The sequence below is a fragment of the Moschus berezovskii genome, chromosome 24, assembly GCF_049115385.1.
Source record: "Moschus berezovskii isolate FMDL1 chromosome 24, NW_MosBer_1.0, whole genome shotgun sequence".
In the NCBI taxonomy this organism is placed as follows: domain Eukaryota; kingdom Metazoa; phylum Chordata; class Mammalia; order Artiodactyla; family Moschidae; genus Moschus; species Moschus berezovskii.
This window is the reverse complement of record NC_142483.1, coordinates 49,591,675-49,614,854: the sequence shown is the minus strand read 5'-3', so window position 1 is coordinate 49,614,854 and position 23,180 is coordinate 49,591,675. Positions and strand designations below refer to the sequence as shown.

Here is a 23,180-nt window from a genome sequence, read left to right as displayed (position 1 = left end):
CTGATTAGTGTCCTGGTGGTGAATGTGTGAGGGCAGCCACGGTGAGCTTCTTGAAGAGTGGACTCTGAGTGACAGTCTTTTGTTTTGTTTTAAAGCATTATCAGCCTTAGGCCTTTTCTTTGAGATTCTGGGCCTCGGAACCTGTAACACTAGTTTTCCATGTCTGTAGTAATGAATAGGACCTGTTCGTGTTCACACTGGCCAATCTTTTAATTTAGGAAATCTTTAAGTACTTGTCACGTGGGAGGAATGTACGTGGAATTATAAACGACACGCTTCAGCCTATGTTTGGATACTTTTCCCCTTCTTTCCTTCTTTCACATCATGGAAGTCATCTCTCTCTCTCTCTCTGAGTCAACAACTTTTATCAGTTCTTTTACTTAATAACTTGTACTCGGATTTTGCTGAAACTCTGAACACCTGCACTATTGTGGAGGCCTCCCACAACATTACAGGGCATGGCAGGTGTATTCTTAACCGCTGGACTGCCAGGGAAGCCCAGCATCATTTTTCAGATCAAACTTGACTTCAGGTGGAATTTGCATTTAAAAATTTTTAGTGTATCTATTAGCATGAAAGGAAAATATGATCTGTTAGTCAATTAAATTGGAAAAATTGTCTCAGAGCTCACCATTTTAAGAATTGAGTTGGGCTAAAAATATATGTATGCATACAAATCTATGACATATAAACTTGGGCGAATTTGGCTAAGGAAAACAGACATGGGAGGCAAAGCTAGGCCAGGGGAAGAGGCAGGAAAAAGCAGGACGTGTGCTAAGAAACAGCAAGTCCCTCTGACAGTTGGATTAGAGCACTTGTCTAGGGAAGAAGACAAAAATAGAAGGATAAACAGCAAGGCCCTGCTGTATGGCTCAGGGAACTGCATTAAATATCTGGTAATGATTGTAATGGAGAAGAATCTGAAACAGAATATCTATGTGTGTGTCTCTGTGTGTATATACAAAACTAAATGACTTTGCCGTACACCTGCAACAAATACATTATAAATCAACTACACTTCAAAAAAAGTTTTTTTGAAAAAAAAGAAAGATTTGCAGCAGGCGCAAATGCTCAACTTGAATGCCCAACTAAAACTTAAGGTGATTTTCTGGCAATTTGTAATATGACCATTATGGGTAAAACCATGTCCTTAAGAGATGCCAAGAAAGGGGACATGGCATCGCCCAGCCCTTGAAGTAGGTCTGTTCCTCTCAAGGAATCAATACATATTTGAATCATGGATCCTGTTTCCCAGGGAATGCTTTGCACTTACGTATGGCAGTTCATGATTTGTTTTCTTAAATCTGTCCATTTGGTATTTCCTTCTTGTTTACAACTATACTCTGAACCTTATTTTAGTAGAATATAGCTAATAAAGATAATGTGTTTGTTTACTTTTCTATCTAGTGATGAAGCTCTGTGTGTATCTAGTGTGTGTACTTTGGAGGAAGTGGAGCAGATGAAGTGGGATTTATCAAGGGCCTTGTATACCCCTCAGTATGTTTGTGGCTTTGTTCCTGCTATCCCGGTCAGTCCTCACAAACAGCTCTTACAAACAGGTGGTGATTATCTTCTTTTATTGGAGGAAATTGAGATTTCAAGGGCTCATGTCCAAGTGACATTGCTAGTAATTGTCAAGGGGGAAATCCAAACGTGGGTCTCTCTCCTTGTATGAGAATTGCTCGTCATTCACAGCGTTGTTCTTTAAGCTCTCTAAAGTCTCCAGTGGAGGGTTGGCTGTGCTCTTCATATATAGAAGCTTAAGGCCAGGAGGTAAAACATGGTGTGGATGGAGAGCAGTTACAAGTGATAGTTGCTGGCATGCAAGCATAAGAGCAGAAAATGGGCCAAGAGGAGCCAGGCAGAAATGTCTGCTGGAATATGTAGGAAAGAACCGCAGCGTCATAGGACTGGAGTGAGCATGAGCCCGAGGGAAGATGAGAGGCAGTGATTTTATCAGAAGTGAGTCATCTGACAGCTCTAATCACAGTCACCCCCTTTATTATAGCTTAGGTCAGACATGTGCCTGTTTCAAGGAGAGAGAGAATCCAGGCAAATTAAACATACCTGAAGATTCCAGCCCATAGATTATAATTGTCCTTGCAAGAAAGTGAGCTTCAGATTTGATGCCTCGGCAGTGGTGGGGTTGTCCTGTGAGAAGTACTTAATAGCCTTTTTTCCTTCTACAGCATTATCCAAACTTCCACTAATTCCAGGAGGAGAAGGAAATTGAAAATAATGCCTTCAGGGATTTCGAGGCATCAGCTAATGTGATCAGCAATTATTTTTTTAAATCTCCTATTTTATCTTTATGCAGTCTTAATTTCTATATCTATTTAATTGAAATCAACTCTTTTATTGGATAAATATTTCCTTATGGCACTTCCCTAGGTGGATCCAGTGGTTAAGACTCCCATGTTTCCAGTGCAGGGGGCACAGGTTCAATCTCTGATCGGGGAACTAGGATCCTGCATGCCATGTGATGAGGCCAAAATAAATAAATAAAATAATAATAATAAAGTCTTGGGAACTTCCTGGTGGTCTAGTAGTTAGGGGCCAGCACTTTCACTGCCATAGTTTGGGGTCAAAAAGTAAGTAAAAATAAAAGTCTTATTAAAAAAGCAAGCAAATATATAGATACATATATAAAATATTATATATTTTCTTACTCCCATCCTAAATCACTCAGTGGAAGTGACCCTCTGGGAAGACGTGCTTGTTTCACTGGCGTGGCATCTCCCGCGCCCTGCCAGGGCGGGTGCCCAGTGTGAGAAGGACGGTCTCCCGGGGTCTGAGTGTCCGTGGCAGCCACGCCCCTGCTGACTCCCCACCCCTGTGACTCCCTCACTTCTTGTCCCTCTGGCCACTCAGGTGGGGATTCCCCATTTATCACACCGTCACTGCCTCTCTCTTTCACTTGATTGGCATGAGTTTATTTTAAGGGCTTCATCTCTTGATGTGTCTAATAGTTTTATTTTTGGTATGTCTTTTTATCGTCTTACCAAGGGAATGTAACCAGATATATCACATCTGTCTGAGTCTTGCAGGTATGTGTTTTTTCCTCGTGATGCTGTGTGTATGACACGACAGAGAGGTTTAGCCTGGGTGTTGTTTGTGGCCAGTCTCTCTGGCACAGAGTCAGCATGAAGGCCCAGCTTTGTGTGTGTGGAGTTAGTTGGGGGCGAGATGGGGGAGCAAATTGTCATCTCTGTCTCTTGGGTGGGAAGAAACAAGCTCAGGCCAGGAGGTATAGAAACTTATCTCACGTTGTGAGTGAGTGCCAGCTTTCTGTTTGTTTTATATATTGTATTTTCTAGTCACTCCTGGTTGATTTCCAGTTTTCGTTACAGCCTTGACAAGAGTTCAGTGCCTTTTGGTAATTTAACAGCAATAAGAATTTTCTTTGTAAAGTATTTTTATAACTAAATATTATATGAAAAGGACTATTACTGATTTACTGATAAATCAGTTAAGCCCTTGGGTCCTTTGTTTAGGGCATCATTTGTGTCCAGCCTACTTTCTTCTCCTGAATCCCTTTTGTCCACCTTGAACTGGTCTTATCTTGCTTAATCCCACATTCCCCCTGTCCCGGTGCAGAACCATCTTTTGTGCCAAATGCAGTTGCATTCCTGTCTCTGGAATGATGTCTGCTACAAAAATAACTTTTTACATAGGCCTTGCAGATTTCAAAATCCTTTTCTCTATTTTTTAAACTAATGAGTCTTTGTGTCTACAGGAGTATTCAGAGATGGGCTTCTTGGGGATTGTTACTAGCCATTTTATGAATGAAAAAAGAAGATACTGTGGCTGTGACTTGCAACTTCATGCAAAACCTTAGGTCTCTGGGGTTTCAATTTGCTGAACTGTTCTGTTTTGGTGCCCTATTTGTCTTCCAATTTTCCTGAAAATGGGAAGAATTTATGTTGTAGATTGAGTTGTCTACAAAGAAGTTTTAAAATATTTTAGGTTTTTTTTTTTTTTTTACGTTTTAAATTCAATGAAGAAACGAAGAGTTTTCTGAATTTCCAAATAATACTGGTTCCTGTATTAGGCAGGTTAAAGATGTTTACTTTCTGAGAACAAAGCAAGCTGAATCAGCAGACAGTGAGTGGCTAAGTTTCTATTTTTCTCTTTATTTTTGTGAAGAATATTTTACCCCCTTTTGTTGAAATATTGTGAGAAGATCATGGGTGGAAGAGTCACACTTTGTGGTTCTTAGTAGGAATTCCTGTGTCCATGCAGTTTCCCAAAAGCAGTACTGGAGGTTCCCTAGCTGTGTGAGTGTTTTTGAAAATTTAATAGAAATGGTGGTTTCCATTAAACAATGAATCTTAAAATGTCAAGCTTCTTTACTTTGCCTAGAATATAATGAACTGGGGTTATTAGAAACACTGATTGACAGCACACAGGCTTGACCTATTAATTATTTTTGAAAGTTTTCATTTGTGTGTGTAAACAGAGTCCATGAGGGGAGACAATATTCAAGTGACTGGTCTTGAAGGCTCATCACAGAGGCACTCTGAGGTCTGTGCTGCAGTGACGGAGATGTCCACCAGGTGGCACCAAGGATTTGCCTAACCGTTGGCTCCCAGCTTGAAGGCCATTTAAAATCCCCTCCTTGTAAACCGCGGCGCAGCTGCTGCCGTGCCCTCAGCTCTGGTTCCTGACTCCTCTGCACCCGCGCCCTCCGCGCAGGCGTTGATGCTCAATATTGACATCTCACCACACTCTGCCTGCAGTGAAAACTGCAGGTGTTGCCTTCTCCCCGCACAGGACGCTTCTTGAGAGCAGCGCGAGCTGTGTTTGCTTTCAGCCGTGTTCCTTTCAGTGTTTCCAGCATGCCGGGCACGGCACCCCTGAGATGCGTTCTGGAGTGAACATCTCTTGGTGATCCGTGGGCTGGTTGTGCACTCCATCGGGTTCACGTGGGTGTGTTTTTTGGTCTGTGAGGAACACGCATACATGACTTGTTGGAGGGGGTTACGTAGGTTGTGCTGTTCCGTAAACCTTACTCTAAGCTGCACCCTGACCAGCCGCTTGTACTAACTTCCAGGACAGCTGGTTGCAGAGGCCACTCCTTTGGGTGGGTCATGGTGCCGGGGCCTCCCTGCGTGTCAGACGGCAGATGGCCTCAGAGTCTGGCTGTGCCGTGTGGGTAGGAGCTGGGAAAGGCAGAAGCGAATCCCCTACAGCTCTCCTTCCTCTGTCTTATCCGGGCTCCCGGCTTCTTGTTGTGGGATTTGTCATTTTATTGGAGGCCATTAAGGAAGCAGATGTTCACGTTTTCTTCTTCAGAAAGCAGATAATGGCTCTTAGGCCAATTGGAAGGAAATTTGAACAGGTTTCATAACAGTGTTATTTCATTAGTGCAGCCATACACAGGCACCCAAGTTGTCTCCAGGCCTGACCTGGGTTCTGGCTGCTTCATTGTGTGGAGAGCTTTCCAAAGTGTTAGATTTGATGACACATTCAGGAGTTGTGTGTTTGATGGAAGATGCGAGTGTGCAGAGCTCTGAGCAGACGGCGTTTACATTTACCTAATTCTGTGGACATGAGATTGAGTGAACTCCGGAAGTTGGTGATGGACAGGGAGGCCTGGCGTGCTGTGATTCATGAGGTCACGGAGAGTCGGACACGACTGAGCAACTGAACTGAACTGAACTGAATGTAATTAAATTTTTTTTAAGAGTTTTGTTTTTTGCATGGACCATTTCAGAGTCTTCATTGAATTTGTTTCACTACTGTGTCTGTTTTCTGTTCTGGATTTTGACTGAGAGGCATATGGCTCTTAGCTCCCTGACCAGAGACTGAGCCCACACCCACTCCATTCGACGGCTGAGTCTTAACCACTGGACCACCAGGGAAGTCCCTATCTAATGTAATTTTAAAAATAAGCCATAGTCTAGGCGATACTGAAGATATTAATAACTTATGCGATCTGTCTGGCTGCTGCTTGAAAGGCTATATGTTTAGCTCCCTAGTGAATTTGATAAACTGAGGCCATATTTTTATTTCTAGAGCTGGGAGTTTCTAAGCTGGCAGTTTTGACTGTTGAATGTTAGCACTGAAAGTCCTGATTATGAGACAAAGAGAAGGCAACGGCTTTTCTTATCCATTGAAACACCCAGGATGCACTCCTGGCATTCCTCTGTCCTACAAAGAGAGCAGAGAATGGGAGCCCTGGTCTTTGGGGTGACCTTACTTTAAAAATGATCAGAATCTACCTGTTACATGCTCATCTTCTCTGAGAATCTGTCTTGGTTTATTATTACCTTTGGCAGTTGAATTTAGATCCATTGGGATGGGGTGGAGTAGCTTGTTAAGTGCATTTTTGGAATTGCATCTGGAAGTCTTTTCAGGAAATATTTGGGACTTGCTTCCCTGGTGGCTCAGATGGTAAAGAATCCACCTCAGTGTGGGAGACCTGGGTTGGGAGGAGGGCATGGCAACCCACTCCAGTATTCTTGCCTGGAGAATCCCATGGATGGAGGAGCCGGGTAGACTGCAGTCCGTGGGGTGGCAAAGAGTGGAATTGACTGAGCGACTCAGCACGCACGCGCAGTGTGCATTAGCATCGCTGATACGGCTGCTTTGTCCCTAGGTGATCGGTGAGGACAACGTGGCAGTGCCCTCCCACCTGTACAAGGTGATCCTGGCACGCAGAAGCGCGGGGTCTGCTGAGCCCCTGGCCCTCGGGGCCTTCGTGGTGCCCAACAAGGCCATCGGCTTCCAGCCCCAGTTGAGTGAGTTCCAGGTGAGCCTGCAGGACCTGGAGAAGCTGTCGGGACTGGTGTTCTTCCCTCATCTGGATAGAACTAGTGACGTCAGGAACATCTGCTCGGTGGACACTTGTAAGCTCCTGGACTTTCGGGAGTTCACCCTGTACCTGAGCGCAAGAAAGGTGGACGGGGCACGATCGGTGGTCAGACTGGAAAAGGTCATGGAAAATCTTCGGAACGCGGGCATCGAGCCCGACGAGTACTTCATGACTCGCTACAAGAAGAGATTGGAAGCATTGCGCGCTCAGGAGCGGTCAGGCGTCCTGGAGGAAAAGCCCTCGTAGTTCCCGCCTCAGAAGCATGACGCAGTCTGTGAGGAAGCGGGCGTGGCCTCTTCGGGATACTGTGTTTTAGCAACTCTGTTTTTAAAATGGTGGAATCCTAAATTTCAGACCAAATTTCTCCCCAAAAGGTGGAAGATGTCAGTTGGCATAGTATTTGACATGGGAAGTGATTATATAAGGAAACTTAACACCTGCAGATCACGGGCTGGTCTTGCGTCAGGTTAACAGGAGGGCTGTGTCTGCTGGGTGTGTCCCTTCGGAGGTATTGGATGTGGAGGTGTTACATTTTCTGTCTCCAGGTCGCACAGGGTCTTTGTATCTGTTCAGCCTTCTTGGAGCCCAGTATTATCTATATGTTTTCGTTAACTAAGATGTGAGTTGGTCTAACACCTCTGTGCATTATCCTGACCACGTGCATTGTATATTTCTTTCTTGTTGCTCCTCTCATGGGCCCGCTGTTTCTACTCTTCTGTCATGTCGAAGCCCCCAGCACCACTGTTTTCTGCTCCCTTAGTGGGTCGTGTATACAAAGCTTAGTGCCTTCCGTGTACTATCCTACAGCTACCCTGTGAGGGAAATGGCACTGTCCTCATTTTACCCATGAGGAAGCTGAGACTTAGAGAGCTTAAGTGTTTTGCCCAAAGTTCATCTTCCCAAAGAAGTAATCCACGAGGAAAGAGGCACCCAACATGGGGTATGTTAAAGTCTTCTCTGACACAGAGGCTTTTGACTTAGAAGAATGTACTTCCATGGGTGTCTGTGACCCTGGGGCCCGCTTGGTAAGAGGGTCTAGTTTCTTGTCTGCCATCCAGCCAGAGAGACTTGAATGTCCTCTGACTTGAACCCTTCTTAGTTCTTTGGGAAGAAACAGTCACAGTGGTTGAAGGTGAGAGGTCAGTGCTTTCTGGGGTTTATCAAAGTCCCTACGTGTCTTCAGAAATGCAGTTCTTCTAGTGACTGGCTGTGCCAAATCCATGTGTTTGCTTTCCAGATGGGCCTTTTGTTTCAGAGATTGAGGAACCTAAGAAGGGTGTGTGCCCGCAGAGTCACCAACCTGTGACCTGCTCACCTTTGTGCTTGCTTGTCTATGTGGATGGCAGAGGGCAGGTGGTTGGGCCAAAGACCCAAAGACAGCTGGCTCTGGGGGAAGCAGTGGCTGTGTTTCTGAGCCAGGCCTCTAGTTTGGGATTTCCGTGGGAGCCTTTCATGGGCTGTAATAAGCGTAGGCAGTAAAATATCTTAAAATAGCACACAGGCACTTGTCTGACTGTCTTTCCAAGTGGTGTCACCAGAACAGTTTTCATGGTGTTGATGTGTTTATCTCTAGCAGAAATGCCAAGACGTTAATTAAAGGCACGAGGGATTTCCCTGGTGGTCGAGTGGTTAAGGATCTGCCTGCCGGTGCAGGGGACATGAGTTCAGTCCCTGGTCTTGGAAGATCCCACATGCCACGGAGCAGCTAGGCCCGTGCGCACCACAGCGCAAGCCTGAGCGCCTAGAGCCTGTGCTCAGCAAGGAGAGGCGCCTGCACACGGCAATGAGGAGCAGCCCCCTCTCACCGCAGCAAAGACTCAGCACAGCCAAAAATTAAAAAATTATGTTAAAGGAATAGATAAAGGTAAGGTGGTAATGGTAGATCTTGTTCTGCTTTATTTGGGTAAAAGAGAAAGAAGTTGGTGGGGTCAGAATGCCGCAGCCTGATCAATACTGGCCTCTCTCATCACACTCTTCCCCATTGGCTTGTGCCTGTCTTTTTCTTCTCAGGGAGAAAGAGCCAAAATGTCACTGTGAAACCAAAAAAAATCTTGTTACTTTCTTTCCTTATCGGAGAGGTGATAGGATCTGGGTGTTTCTCCAGGAGCCCAAGGACAGCTCTGGGGGAGAGGTCCTGCTGCCTGTCTTCAGGGGTGATCCCCCATACGATGTCCCCTGGGCCCGTCACTGTGCTGTCCTCGCACGGGAATTTCCATCAGACATGGGGTTATTCCCATGCCATTCTCACTCCTGTGTCTTCACCTGGATGGTAGAGAATCTTGATTTTTAGATCCGTGGTTCTAACACGTTTTTACGTGTTAGAACATAATTAGAAAATGTTAGAAATTTTCTAATTAGAAAACGTGTTAGAAAATGCTACCTGGTTGTGGAAAATAGAGATAGCTACTCATACTAAATATATATATATATATATATATATATAAAATGTGCTGTTTCCCAATCCTCATTATTATATGTAAAAGTTGTGTTGGTATACCACAAGTGATGCCTGATTTGTCGTCTCCACACTTCCATTAAGAGTCCCTCCAAGACAAACTTTGAAATGTAAACACTACATAGAGCTCAGGACTTTCCTCTGAATCAGACCACTTCTGCCTCCCCAGTGGGACGTCTGAAAACTGGAGCTCAGATGCAGCAGAGCCCTAGGCCAGGCGTATCCACCTCACCGACTGCCCTGAGTTGATCACCATCCAGCCCGCCTCGGCCCTGTGAGGTTTTGGGCTCCTGTACCTGGGACTCTGCCTTCCGCCCCGATACACCCAGGGAGCCCCTGGTGCTGCCGGGGGAGAAGGACCAGGCTGGGGTCTCTGCTGATGAGCCCGCGGGGGTGAGGGACTCCCTAATCTCTCTCCACTCACAGTGACATCTTTATTTCGAGGCTTCAGGCTCTTTGGTCTGTGGACTGAGACTGTTTCTCCAGTATCGTGTGTGACAAGGGGGACCTTACACAAGTGGCCAAGGCAGGATGGGCGTGCAAGCCCCTTAAATACCTGCCAGCGCTTCTGGCCTCGGGCCTCGGTCTCCAAACTGAAAACCTCCGTCCGTCCTTCAGGACTTCGACTGGAGCCCGGCAGGAGAGGCAGGCTGAATTTGAGGGAGTGGCTTCCTAGGGGCCGCGCTCAGCCTGCAGCCCTGCTCTAGGAGGGACCGTGAGCATCCCACGTGCTCCTGACCTCATCCTCCTGAGCCTACGTCTGTCCCTGGCGTCAGCATGACGCTTCTCGAATTTCCCATCAGCAGCCTGTCCCGACCCAGTGCCTGCTGTGGTGTTGCCTGCTCACTGCCACGTCCACCTTGTCTGCCCTTCCCCTTTATGGGCCCTCAGTCTCCTCCTTGTTCTGGTGGAGCTGGTGAGGGGTGGCCTCATATTGGCTGTGGAACTCCCGCTCTTGCCTGTCTCCAGCCTCTCCATCCGGCCTGCTGGTCTGGCTGTTGTCATGGAGACGACCTATCACGGGATAGCATAGGCCCCCACCTCTAGGGACCAACCCTTAGGTCAGAGGGCTGACCAGAGGCACTGCACTCTGTATAATTTGGAGCAGGGGAGATTGGAAGCTTGGTTGTGGTTGGATGGGCTTCTTTTTCATGTTCCTGAACTTGACAGTTTGGCCAAGGACCGGACCGCCCTGAGACCACAGCACCTTTAGGGATCACTGTGACGTAATGCATTTGAGTTAATTTCAAGCCTTCAGAGGATGTGCAAGTACAGTGAATGTCCTCTCCCTCGATACTGTGTCTTGTTTGCATTTGTTTCTTGAACCATTTAAAATTGTATTAAATAAGTTGTAGACACAGGACTTTGTCTTTTTTAATTGAAGCATAGTTGATTTACAGCGTTGCATTAATTTGTGTTATACAGCTGAGTAACTCAGTTACAAATATATATTTTATATCTATTATAGTTCATCATAGATATTTAATATAGTTCTCTGTGCTGTGCGGTAGGACGTTGTTTATCCATTCTGTATATAATAGCTTACATCTGCTAACCCTGGCCTCCTCCCCGCTGCCAACCACAGGTCTGTTCTCCGTGTCCATGAGTCTGTTTCTGTCTCATAGATAGGCTTTTTTTGTGTTGTATTTTAGATTCCACATACAAATGATATGGTGTTTGTTTTCTCATTCTGATTTATTTTATTTAGTATAATCTCTGGTTGCATCCATGTTGCTGCTGATGGCATTATTTTGTACTTTTTTATGACTGAGCAGTATTCTGTTGTATATATATGCCGCATCTTCTTTATCCCTTTCTCTGCTGATGGACATTTAGGCTGTTTCTGTGTCTTGGCTGTTGTAAACAGTGCTGAATGGAACACTGGGGTGTGTGTATCGTTTCACAGTTTGGTTTTCTCTGGATATGGTGTGACACAACACAGCAAGCGCGTCTTCATTTTGATTCCATCTGACAGCCTCCTAGGAAAAGTTCAGGCAGACTGGCCAATCTATAAACCTGCAAATAAGGAAAAGATAACTAACACCATGTGGTCACAAATGGCAGCCCACTCCAGTGTTCTTGACTGGAGAATCCCAGGGATTGCGGAGCCTGGTGGGCTGCCGTCTATGGGGTCGCACAGAGTTGGACAGTATTCTTTAGGTGGAGAAAACTGGTTGAAACTTTTGAAATTCCAAAATTGATCCTTTTTGCATGTACAATTAGAGAAAACTGGCTTGATACAAATACTTTTTTTCAGAACACTGACCCTGAGAGAACAAAAATATTCTTAGCAGAAAACCTGAAGTAAACTCTTGCCATGTCCTTGAAGTACAAACACAGCCCACTTTGCCTGGAACTTCATCCTTGAGTTTAACTGGTAGAACTTCAAGTCAAAGCAGGGAGAAAAGGAGGGAAGAACAAGTGATCCTTTTAGAATCAAATGTGCAAATTTGACTATTGTGACTGTTATTCGTGAACTGATAAATTTAAGTGCAGTGACTGAGTCAAGAAATACAAAATGATTTTTAAAAAATGAGATCTCTGTCTGAATAATGTTGCTGAAGTTAATTTGTACATGAGTTGTATTTAATTGGCTTAAAGAAAAGAGTTTACAAATGAAACTGCAATTATCTACTTTTGCAAGAGGGAAACTCAGGATAGTGTGCTCATTAGACTCCTGTCTTGTCTTTGAGAAAATAAATTGTAGTTTGAAAAAATGTTTGTTTTTAGAGGTTACAGAATATGTTCTTAAGTTTGCTGATGCCAGTATGACAGATAGTTCACAATTGCTTTCTTCTTTGTTCTCACTAGTGGAGAAGGAAATGGCAACCCACTCCAGTATTCCTGCCTGGAGAATCTCATGGACGGAGGAGGCTGGCGGGCTACAGTCCACGGGGTCACAAAGAGTCGGACACGACTAAGTGACTTCACTTTCACTTGTTCTCACTAGAGAGCAAGGGCTTTTTTAGGGGTTGAAAATTATGATATTAAAGCTACTAAAATGGGAAGGGGACCATTTTGGTGTGTAAAGCATGCATGAGACGCATTACCAGCAAAAGAAGGTAAAAGGACTGGAGATATTTTTGTTGAGGGAAAAATATGATGATAATTTTGTCCTGCAAGTTGGTGTTGGTTTCTGGATGGAAAAAATAAGGGAAGAATTAACACGAATCTAGAAAGTGATAAAAAGCATTGTGGAAAAGGTACTTCAAGAAAAGAGTTTTCTATGTTGTTAAGATCTCCTTATAGCACAGAAATGGTTTACTCCTAAGGCAGGGAATTTAAAATTAATAAACAATAGCTGTAAATTAAAAAATCAGAGCTGTGGGAAATCCAGGAGGGCCACTTGGCTTTTCCTGGCTCCCCGACAAACCTCATCTTCATCTGATGGATTGTAGCTTTCCATCCTGCAGGGATGATCCTGTCACAGTGAAAAGGAGGAGGTTAGAAACTGTTTCACAGTATCGTTTCTGCAAGTTCCAGTGACCAACACACTCACTTCACAGGACAGATTATACAGTCATTAATGTCACAAACTTTTTGAAATTATCACCGTCAGCGTCCTCAGTCATCAGGCAAGGTCAACAAAACTAATGGGAAAACTGATCTCAAACAGAACAAAGATTGACTATATGAGGTTAAGTGAACTGCTCAATGTGATTGTGATTTTTACGACTTGTCTGACATACTTCTGGCTACTAATCTTTGTTTTTCAGATACAGAAAAGCTCCTTTTCTCAAGCTACTTGTGATTTTCAACAATATAGTAATTTACACCTACGGGTAAAATTAAAATATTTTGGTTTTGTCTCTTATCTAATTCCTCCAGAAATTGGAGGAACTCTTTAAGGTTCTGAGCAACCTTATCAGGTGAATGAAAAAGACTCCCTTGTCATGTGTAGGAATCTAGAGATTTTGGGGACCTGGAAAAAAGACAAGTGTGCTCAGTCTGTAGATATCACAGGCAGAATCTGAAGGCAAGCCACTGGCATGGCCTTCCTGGCCTTGAGAGGCCTTCAGAAGTTCAATGTGAGATTCCTACTGAAAAGTTCCAGTGCAACCAATTTTAAAGAGCCTAGGGACTTACCTGGTGGTCCAGTGGTTAAAACTGTGTGCTTCCAATGCAGAAAGCATGGGTTCAATCCCTGGTCAGGGGACTAAGATATCACAAGCCACATTTATTTTATAGCCATAAATAAAAGCCTATATAAGCAATTAGATTTATATAAGTAATCAGGCCAAGTTTATTAAAACCAAACTTACTTTGAACAAGTCAGCCTTAATTAGTCTGGGTTTAGTAAAAATGAAGATAATCTAGAGAGAAAAATTATATTTCAGTTGTATACATGTGTTGATATTGCAGTTCTGTATTTACTGAGGCTTGGTATTTATTATCTATGTCCAAAATGGCTCTTTATTGCTATATTAGTATAGTTTATTTGAACTAGTAAAAGAGTGTTTTAAGCTTGTTTCCAAAGCCAGTCACAGTTCTCTCTCTTTGGATGAAGATCAGATACCGTGTGACCCACAACTAAGGGATATTAGCGCGCTGGAAAAGACACGATTGAAAGGACTAAGCCAAGTTACAGGACCCTGATCAGGTACTCTTAACTAGCATATGTACAACAAAAATGAAGGAAGCTGACTTTTGAGTTTGTACTTCCCATTTAAGAAGGAAACTGCACTTGACTGTAGAAAAGACTGCTGACCCCAAATGACACCTACACCAAGGTGAAAAGATACTAGCAGTGGAAAAACAGCCGACCTAAACATCTGGACCAGCCCATAAGAACCATCCAGCTCACTCAGCCGCACTGTTTACCAAATGTCTGTCTCCCTATCAAAATGGAAAGTTACTGTTTTACTTCTGACCCTGATATTCAGGATGAAAAAAAAATCTCTAGTGTAGATGCCACAAAGTATAGCTGCTCATGAGGTCTCCGTGCTTGTTTTGTGTGTATTACCAGAAGCATGTGTGCAGTGCCTGTGTGACAGTTAAGTACAGCTGATAAACCGTATAGCCTACAAAGCATTTCCCCAGTAGCACAGCTCTGAGCTTGTTTGTGATAATCTGATTACAGAACTAGGAAAAAAAAAAAAAGAGGCCAAGGGACATAGATAGACCCAGAGCAGGCAGTTGAGCCACCCTGGCAGCGTTGGAGAAATGTATTGATTTACCAGTGGCGTTTATGGAAACATCTGCAATTGAATGGGGAGCATGGTGAAAGACATTTTCACATGTTGAGGTATGGGGAAAACATTCTGGCTTGCACAGGATTGGATTTGAGCTTTGGGCTGATGAAAAAGGCCTGTTTGTGGCCTCTTAAACATGCGTTGTACATCTGCTTTAGCCATTAAAAAATTTACATTAAAAAATTAAGCTAACTGAGGTTCAGACATCCAAAATGGGAACTAGGTGGCCATTATCAGACACGTTTCTATACTCCTAGAAACTTTATCAGACTTAAGGATATCGTCAGCCATTTTCAAAACAGTATACCCACTGCCAAATACAACCTTATGGTCTCAAAGTCTTAAAATCATGAAACCTTTCTCCTAGTTTAAAAACAGTAATAGCAAACGAGACAGCTCAGGCTGCCGTGTGTGCTGTGCTGTCCCTCAGCTGTGTCACTCTCTTTGGGACCCTGTGGATGGTAGCCTGCCAGGCTCCTCTGTCCATGGAATTTTCCAGGCAAGAATACTGCGGTGGGTTGCCATTTCCTTCTCTAGGAGATCTTCGAACCTGCAGCTCCTGCATTAGCAGGCAGATTCTTTACTGCTGCGCCGCCTGAGAAGCCCCAGCTCAAGCTATAGCCTCCTGGGAAAAGGCCACTTGGTTACTAAGTGTAGGTAAAAAGGGAACACTTCAAAAACTACTTTCTTGTCTGACAACTAAAATAGGAGGGCTCTTTTGAAAAACACTGCAAAGGTGTATCGTAACCATTATCTTCATTGTATTGTTGTCATCATCCAGTCGCTCAGTCATGTCCGAATCTTGGTGACCCCATCAACTGCAGCATGCCAGACTCCTTGTCTTTCACCATCTCTTGGAGTTTGCGCAAATTCATGTCCGTTGAATCAGTGATAGTCTCTAACCATCTAGTTTTCTGTTGACCTCTTCTCCTTTTGCCTTCAACCTTTGCCAGCATCAGGGTCTTTTCCAGTGAGTCAGCTCTGCGCATCAGGTGGGCAAAATTATTGGCCCATCAGTCCTTCCAATGAATACTCAGGGTTGATTTCTTGTAGGATTGACTGGTTTGATCGCCTTGCATTTCAAGGGACTCCCAAGAGTCTTCTTCAGCCCCACAATTCGAAAGCATCAGTTCTTCGGTACTCAGCCTTCTTTATGGTCTAACTCTCATAGCGTACCTGACTACTGGAAAAATCGTAGCTTTGACTATATCGACCTTTGTCAGCAAAGTGATGTCTCTGCTTTTTTAGTATGCTATCTAGGTTTGACACAGCTTACCTTCCAAGGAGCAAACATCTTTTAGTTTCATGGCTGCAGTCACTGTCTGCAGTGATCTTCATTGTAATACATCCAATACTTTCCAAATGTTTGTCTAGGTGCTATGGCAAAGCAGTTTAAAAGAGGTAATATTTTCTTAACACAAAATATTGATGCTGAGCTTGGAAATCGAGATTATTTCCAAGTCTGTGTCCATTCCCTAAATTAGGCAGGATTATTCCCCTCTTCCAACAACACAAGGGAAAACTCTACACATGGACATCACTAGATGGCCAACACTGAAATCAAATTGATTATATTCTTTGCAGCCAAAGATGGAGAAGCTCTATACAGTCAGCAAAAACAAGACTGGGAGCTGACTGTGGCTCAGATCATGAACTCCTTATTGCCAAATTCAGACTGAAATTGAAGAAAGTGGGGAAAACCACTCGACCATTCAGGTATAACCTAAAGCAAATCCCTTATGATATACAGTGGAAGTAAGAAATAGATTTAAGGGACTAGATCTGATAGAGTGCCTGATGAACTATGATCGGAACTTCGTGACATTGTACAGGAGACAAGAATCAAGACGATCCCCAGGAAAAAGAAATGCAAAAAAGCAAAATGGCTGTCTGAGGAGGCCTTACAAATGGCTGAAAAGAAGAGAAGTGAAAAGCAAAGGAGAAAAGGAAAGATTACCCGTTTGAATGCAGAGTTCCAAAGAATAGCCAGGAGAGATAAGAAAGCCTTCCTCAGTGATTAGTGAATTCTCCAAGCCAGGCTTCAGCAATATGTGAACCGTGAACTTCCAGATATTCAAGCTGGTTTTAGAAAAGGCAGAGGAACCAGAAATCAAATTGCCAACATCCGCTGGATCATCGAAAAAGCAAGAGAGTTCCAGAAAAACATCTATTTCTGCTTTATTGACTATGCCAAAGCCTTTGACTGTGTGGATCACAATAAACTGGAAAATTCTGAAGAGATGGGAATACCAGACCACCTGACCTGCCTCTTGAGAAACCTGTATGCAGGTCAGGAAACAACAGTTAGAACTGGACATGGAACAATAGACTGGTTCCAAATAGGAAAAGGTGTACGTCAAGGCTGTATATTGTCACCCTGCTTATTTAACTTCTATGCAGAGTACATCATGAGGAACGCTGGGCTGGAGGAAGCACAAGCTGAAATCAAGATAGCCAGGAGAAATATCAGTAACCTCAGATATGCAGATGACACCATCCTTATGGCAGAAAGTGAAGAAGAACTAAAGAGCCTCTTGATGAAAGTGAAAAAGGAGAGTGAAAAAGTTGGCTTAAAGCTCAACATTCAGAAAACTAAGATCATGGCATCCAGTACCATCACTTCATGGCAAATAAATGGGGAAATCGTGGAAACAGTGGCTGACTTTATTTTTTTGGGCTCCAAAATCACTGCAGATGGTGATTGCAGCCATGAAATTAAAAGACACTTGCTCCTTGGAAGGAAAGTTATGACCAACCTAGACAGCATATTAAAAAGCAGAGACATTACTTTGCCAACCAAGGTCCATCTAGTCAAGACTATGGTTTTTCCAGTAGTCCTGTATGGATGTGAGAGTTGGACTATAAAGAAAGCTGAGCACAGAAGAACTGATGCTTTTGAACTGTGGTGTTGGAGAAGACTCTTGAGAGTCCCTTGGACTGCAAGGAGATCCAACCAGTCCATTCTAAAGGAGATCAGTCCTGGCTGTTCATTGGAAGGACTGATGTTGAAGCTGAAACTCCAATTCTTTGGCCACCTGATGTGAAGAGCTGACTCATTTGAAAAGATCCTGATGCTGGGAACAATTGAGGGCAGGAGGAGAAGGGGACGACAGAGGAGGAGATGGTTGGATGCTAACTAATCCGAGACTTGTCTGTGAGCTGTTCATGCCTGCTCCTTGGACAGTATAAACTCCCGACCTGCTCCAGTGTGGATCACATGGTTTTGAGGACATGAGCCCGCTGTGGCCCCCTTTGCCTGGCAGAGCAGTAAAAGCTGCTCTCTTGTGCGTCACCCGATAGTCTTGTCTTCCCCTTTCCATTCCATATGAGTGAATGGATGCTAGGCTTCAACAACAGTATGATTTGCTTGGAAATCGTCTAAGTTGCTGCAAAAGCATGATTTCCCTCTTTTCTGGTTAAGTAATACTAATTACTAATTACATACTAATGTGTAATTATTTTTTTCTGCTGAAGGACAGTTCATTTACATTGTTGTGTTTCTTTGCGTGGAAACAGCTTGACTCAGTTATGTGTACGCGTGTCTCTTTTTTAGACTGTACTCCCATGTGGCTTAGGACAGTGTTGAGTAGAAGTTCCTGTCCCATCCAGTAATGCCTGGTTCATTGTCCATGCTGTCATATATACATGCATTCATGTATATTATTGTAGTTATGTATAATATGTACAGTATATATATGACACTGTGTGTGTGTTAATCCCTACCTACTAAGTTATCTATCCGCTGACTCACTGGAAAAGTCTCTGATGCTGGGAAGAATTGGGGGCAGGAGGAGAAGGGGATGACAGAGAATGAGATGGCTGGATGGCATCACCGAGTCGATGGACGTGAGTTTGCGTGAACTCCGGGAGTTGGTGATGGACAGGGAGGCCTGGTGTGCTGTGATTCATGGGGTTGCAGAGAGTCGGACACGACTGAGCGACTGAACTGAACTGACTGATGTTTATATCTGTATGTCTGTCGCTGTCTATAGATTTATCTATACATCTGTATTTATATCTGTATAATCTTTCTATCCACCTATGTCTCCAACTGTCCAGCTATTTATCTCTGTATCTTTCTATATAGATACTTACAGATCCATCTATGTCTGTATCTCTATATTCAGCTATCAGTTTTTCTGTATTTGTATCTGTCAGTCTCCCCAGCTATCCACAGATCTGTGTATCTGTGTTGTTGTTTAGTTTCTGTGTCTGACTCTTCTGCGACCCTGTGGATTGTATAGCCCGCCAGGCTCCTCTGTCCTTGGGATTGCCCTGGCAAGAATGCTGGAGTGGGTTGCCATCTCCTCCCTGTATTTTTATCTATATCTTTCTGTCCAGCTGTCTTTGTTTCCAGCCATCTCCGCTCTGTATCTGCCGTGTTTATATACACACACCCAGCTATCTATATATCTGTCAATCTATATGTTTATATCTATCTACTAAATACATATCTATTAATTTATATTAATAAACTGGAAGGGCTTTGGGACGCCACCCTGTCTACACCTCCTGGTGCTGGGCGTGCCAGTTCTAGCCACCTGCTTTCCAGTCACCTCACCATCCTCCCATGACCGCTTCAGCCGAGTCCTCTGGCAGGACCTGGCATGTGTCGGGGATGAAGGGTATCGGCGAAGAGACGACGACTCTCAACCCTTGGCCTCTGTGTTCTGCCTCTCTCTGCACTCTGCTTCACTCAGGATCCCGGCTTTGCCTGGGGCTCAGCGGGCCCCGCTACCCAGGAGGAGGCATCAGAAATTTCGCCATCTTTGGGAACCAGTGTTGGAAAGCCATGGCCTCAGGGGATCTCCTGGGCCAAGGCCTGTGGGGTTCTAAATGATGCAGGCCCTAGATAAACCACCTGAGGTTGCTAAGACAAAAAGAAGAACGACAGGGCTGAACTGCACAAGCCTAATGCCATCAAGAGGGAAAATTTCCTCACACTTAAAAATCAGCAGGAAAAAAAAAATCGCTGGAGATTTGTCAGCATCACTACCCCTTGGAGAAATGGAAACCAAAACTGCAGTGAGGTCTCCTCTAGCACTGGTCAACAGGCAGTCTCGAAACGGTAAGGGGTTGAGCGGGGAAGGGCGAGAGGGAATCCCTGTTTCCAAGTAGATGGAATGCAGACGGCGAAAAGCCACTCGAAAACAGTACACTGCATCATCTCAAAACTCAAAAGACAGCTAACCACAGGGTCCTGGAATCCCTTCTGGGGACTACATCCAGAGAAAACCATCCTTCCTACAGACACGTGCACCCCAACGTGGCTTGAGCCGCCCACTGACGGTAACCAAGGGGCGGAATGCAAAAATGTCCATCACACACGTGAATGGACTCGAGCAATGCTTCAGGTGCGCGAAGGGCTGTGACTCAGCAAAGAGAGAAGAAAGACATCAGGTCAGGAGTGGATGAATCTGCAGAGGATCACAGGGACCCACGGAAGTCACAACTGCTTCTAGGTGGAATCTCAAATAAATACAAATGGACTAGTCTCCCAGGGAAGCAGATGTTCAGAAACATAGGCTGGTGGACATGCAGAAGCGAGTCCAGTGGCTGTGCCCCTCAAGTAAGCACAATGGTACAAAAGACTGCTCCAGTCACCAATAAACAGGCCGTGAACATCAGGAAATGAATACAACCGTCTACTCTGCAGCCCTCATCAGACAGGTTGAGCTGGGGCGGTGGTCCATCCCGGGGCCCGAGCAGGCGTGCGTCTCAAGGGCAGACAGTGCAGTGGTGAGTCAGCTGGGCAGGAGGTGTATGCCAAGGAGCCCTCCCTTGGATCTCGCGGTCCTGGCCCCCTCTGCATGGGACAATGTGGGGATCCTAGGGGCCCTCCATGCCTCCACCACTAGGCCTGTGGTCCTTAACATACGGTGCACACTCTGGGCTGGAAGGGCTTTGGGACGGCACCCTGTCTCCACGTTCCCTGTCGCTAGGAGTACCAATTCTGGCCGCCTACTTTCCAGTCACCTCCTCATCCTCCCATGACCACTTCAGCTGAGCCCTTTGGCAGGACCTGGAATGTGTGTGTGGTGGGGGGGCGGTGAAGGGTCATGTTGAAGAGATAATGACTGTCAACCCTTGGCCCTCTGTGGTTTCTCTCTCTCTGCCCTCTACCTCCCGGGATCCCAGCTTTGACTGGGGCTCAGCGTGCCCGGGATCCCAGGAGGAGGCAGCAAGAAATGTCGCCTCCTTGTGGCCATGTTTGGGAACTACAGTTGGAAAGCCTGTGCCTCAGGGCATCTCCTGGGCAAAGGCCTGAGGAGTTCTACGTGCTCCCAGAGCTGGATAACAGCCTGAGTTTTGTAAAACAAAATGCAGGAAGAATGGGGCCAAATTTTAGAAGCTGTTTTCCACCAAGAGCATAATATGTTCACACTAAAAAGCAAAACAAAAAAACACCCCTGATATTTTTTTCAACATCATCATCTCTTAAAGAAATGGGAACCCAAAGGCATAGTGAGGTATCGTCGAGCACTGGTCAACAGGCAGTCTATGAGAAATACACGGTCGAGGGGGACGGAGAAAACGGAGCTGTCATTTTTTTTCATATAGGGAAGGTAGATGGCTAAAAGTCACTCAAAAAAAGCAATAAGCAGCTTCCTTTCAAAGCTGAAAACACAGCAACCAGGAGATACTGAAATACATTTCTGGGGCTGTACCTGGAGAAAACCATTCTTCCAAATGGCACGTGCACCCCAACGTTCCACGCTCGGCTGTTTACAAGAAGCAAGGCGTGAAACCTACGAAAAAGTCCTTGGACACGTGCATGGTCGACAGTGAGGACTGGGTATACATATGCAGTGGATACTACTCAGCTCAAAGATGAGAGGGAAGTCTCCCAGTGGTAGCAACACTGATGAACTGCAGGAGATCACACTGACCCACGCATTCACAGGAAGACTAAGGATACATGGCACAGCTTCGAGACAGAATCCAACATGAATACAAATGATCTGCTTTATCAAACAGCAACCTACTCCCAGACCCAGGAAACACACTTAGAGTTACCTAAGGGAAGTGTGGGCCTCGGGGGTAATCTAAGTGGTAGGAATCAAAACATACACAGATATAGTTACACAGACAAAGAGATACCTGAATAGCTGGGTAATACATAGCTGGAAAGATAGTTATAGATACAGAGGAGGATACATAGCTAGCTATGTATGTAGTTACTGATACATATAAAAAGACAGAGGAGTATCTCTGCATATGGATAGATGTATACAGAGACAGATACACAGCTTAAAGTATTAACTGCAGCGGATAGTAGTTACAGTAGATACATCTATACAACGCTTGCCCGAGATGGATATAAAGAGGGGTAGACAGATAGAGTTGGGTATACAGAGACCGGATAGACATGTATGCTGATGTTATTCAGTCCCGCAGGTGTGTCCGACTCCGTGACCCTGTGGACTGCAGCACACCAGCCCTCCCTGTCCCTCACCATCTCCTGAAGTTTGCCCAAGTTCATGTCCATTGCATCAGTAATTCCGTCTGGCCATCTCGTCCTCTGATGCTCTCTTCTCCTTCTGCCCTCAATCTTTCTCAGCATCACGGACTTTTCGAATGAGTTGGCTGTTCCCGTCAGATGCCCAAAATACTGGAGTTTCAGCTTTAGCATCAGTCCTTCTAATGAGTATTCAGGGTTGATTTCCCTTAAGACCGATATATATGTGTGTGTGTATGTGTATATATATAGAAAAGCATGAATAACACCATACACAGAGATAAACTAAAAATGGATTAAAGACCTAAATGTAGGACCAGAAACTATAAAATTCGTAGAGGAAAACATAGGCAGAACACTCAATGACATAAGTCAAAGCAAGATCCTCTCTATAGAAGATCAGAAATAAAATAACAGAAATAAAAACAAAAGGAAACAAGTGGGACCTAATTAAACTTAAAAGCTTTTGCACAGCAGAGGAAACTATGAGCAAGGTGAAAAGACTACCCTCAGAATGGGAGAAAATAATAGCAAATGGAATAACTGACAAAGGATTAATTTCCAAAATATACAAGCAGCTCATACAACTCAATGCCAGAAAACAACCCAATCAAAGAGTGGGAAAAAGACCTAAACAGACATTTCTCCAAAGAAGACATACAGATGGCTAACAAGCACACGAAAAGATGCTCAACATCTCTCATTATTAGAGAACTGCAAATCAAAACTACAATAGATGTCACCTCACACCGGTCAGAATGGCCATCATCAAAAAGTCTATAAACAATAAATGCTGGAGAGGGTGTGGAGAAAAGGGAACACTTTACACTGTTGGTGGGAATGTAAATTGATATTTACTTATATTACCGTCACTATGGAAGACAGTATGGAGACTCCTTTAAAAACAAAGAATAAAACCACCATATGACCCAGCAACCCCACTCCTAGGCATATACCCTGAAGAAACCAGCGTTGAAAAAGACACATGTACCCCAATGCTCATTGCAGCACTATTTACAGTAGCTAGAACATGAAAGCAACCTAGACGTCCATCGACAGATGAGTGGATAAAGAAGCTGTGGAACACGCACATAATGGGATATTACTCATCCATAAAAAGACACATATCTGAGTCAGTTCTGATGAGGTGGATGAACTTAGAACCTATTACACAGAGTGAAGTGAGTCAAAGAGAAAGATAAACATCATAGTCTAATGCATCTATATGGAATCTAAAAAAACGGTACTGAAGAATTT

At 44.4% G+C, this 23,180-nt stretch overlaps 1 protein-coding gene across 3 annotated transcripts in view; it reads left to right on the top strand.

Annotated features, from left to right (window-relative positions):
- Positions 1-21,843, top strand: part of EXOG (exo/endonuclease G) — a 32,339-nt gene extending 10,496 nt beyond the window's left edge. For 2 of the 3 annotated variants that reach the window (XM_055414622.2, XM_088831728.1), the window contains exon 6: positions 6,602-21,843. In XM_055414622.2, the coding sequence (XP_055270597.1) occupies positions 6,602-7,063 (462 nt within the window). In that variant the 3' untranslated portion in view covers positions 7,064-21,843. The remainder of the gene's footprint in view (positions 1-6,601) is intronic. The other variant, XR_016036167.1, reaches the window with a different exon arrangement.
- Positions 21,844-23,180: the final 1,337 nt, after the last annotated feature.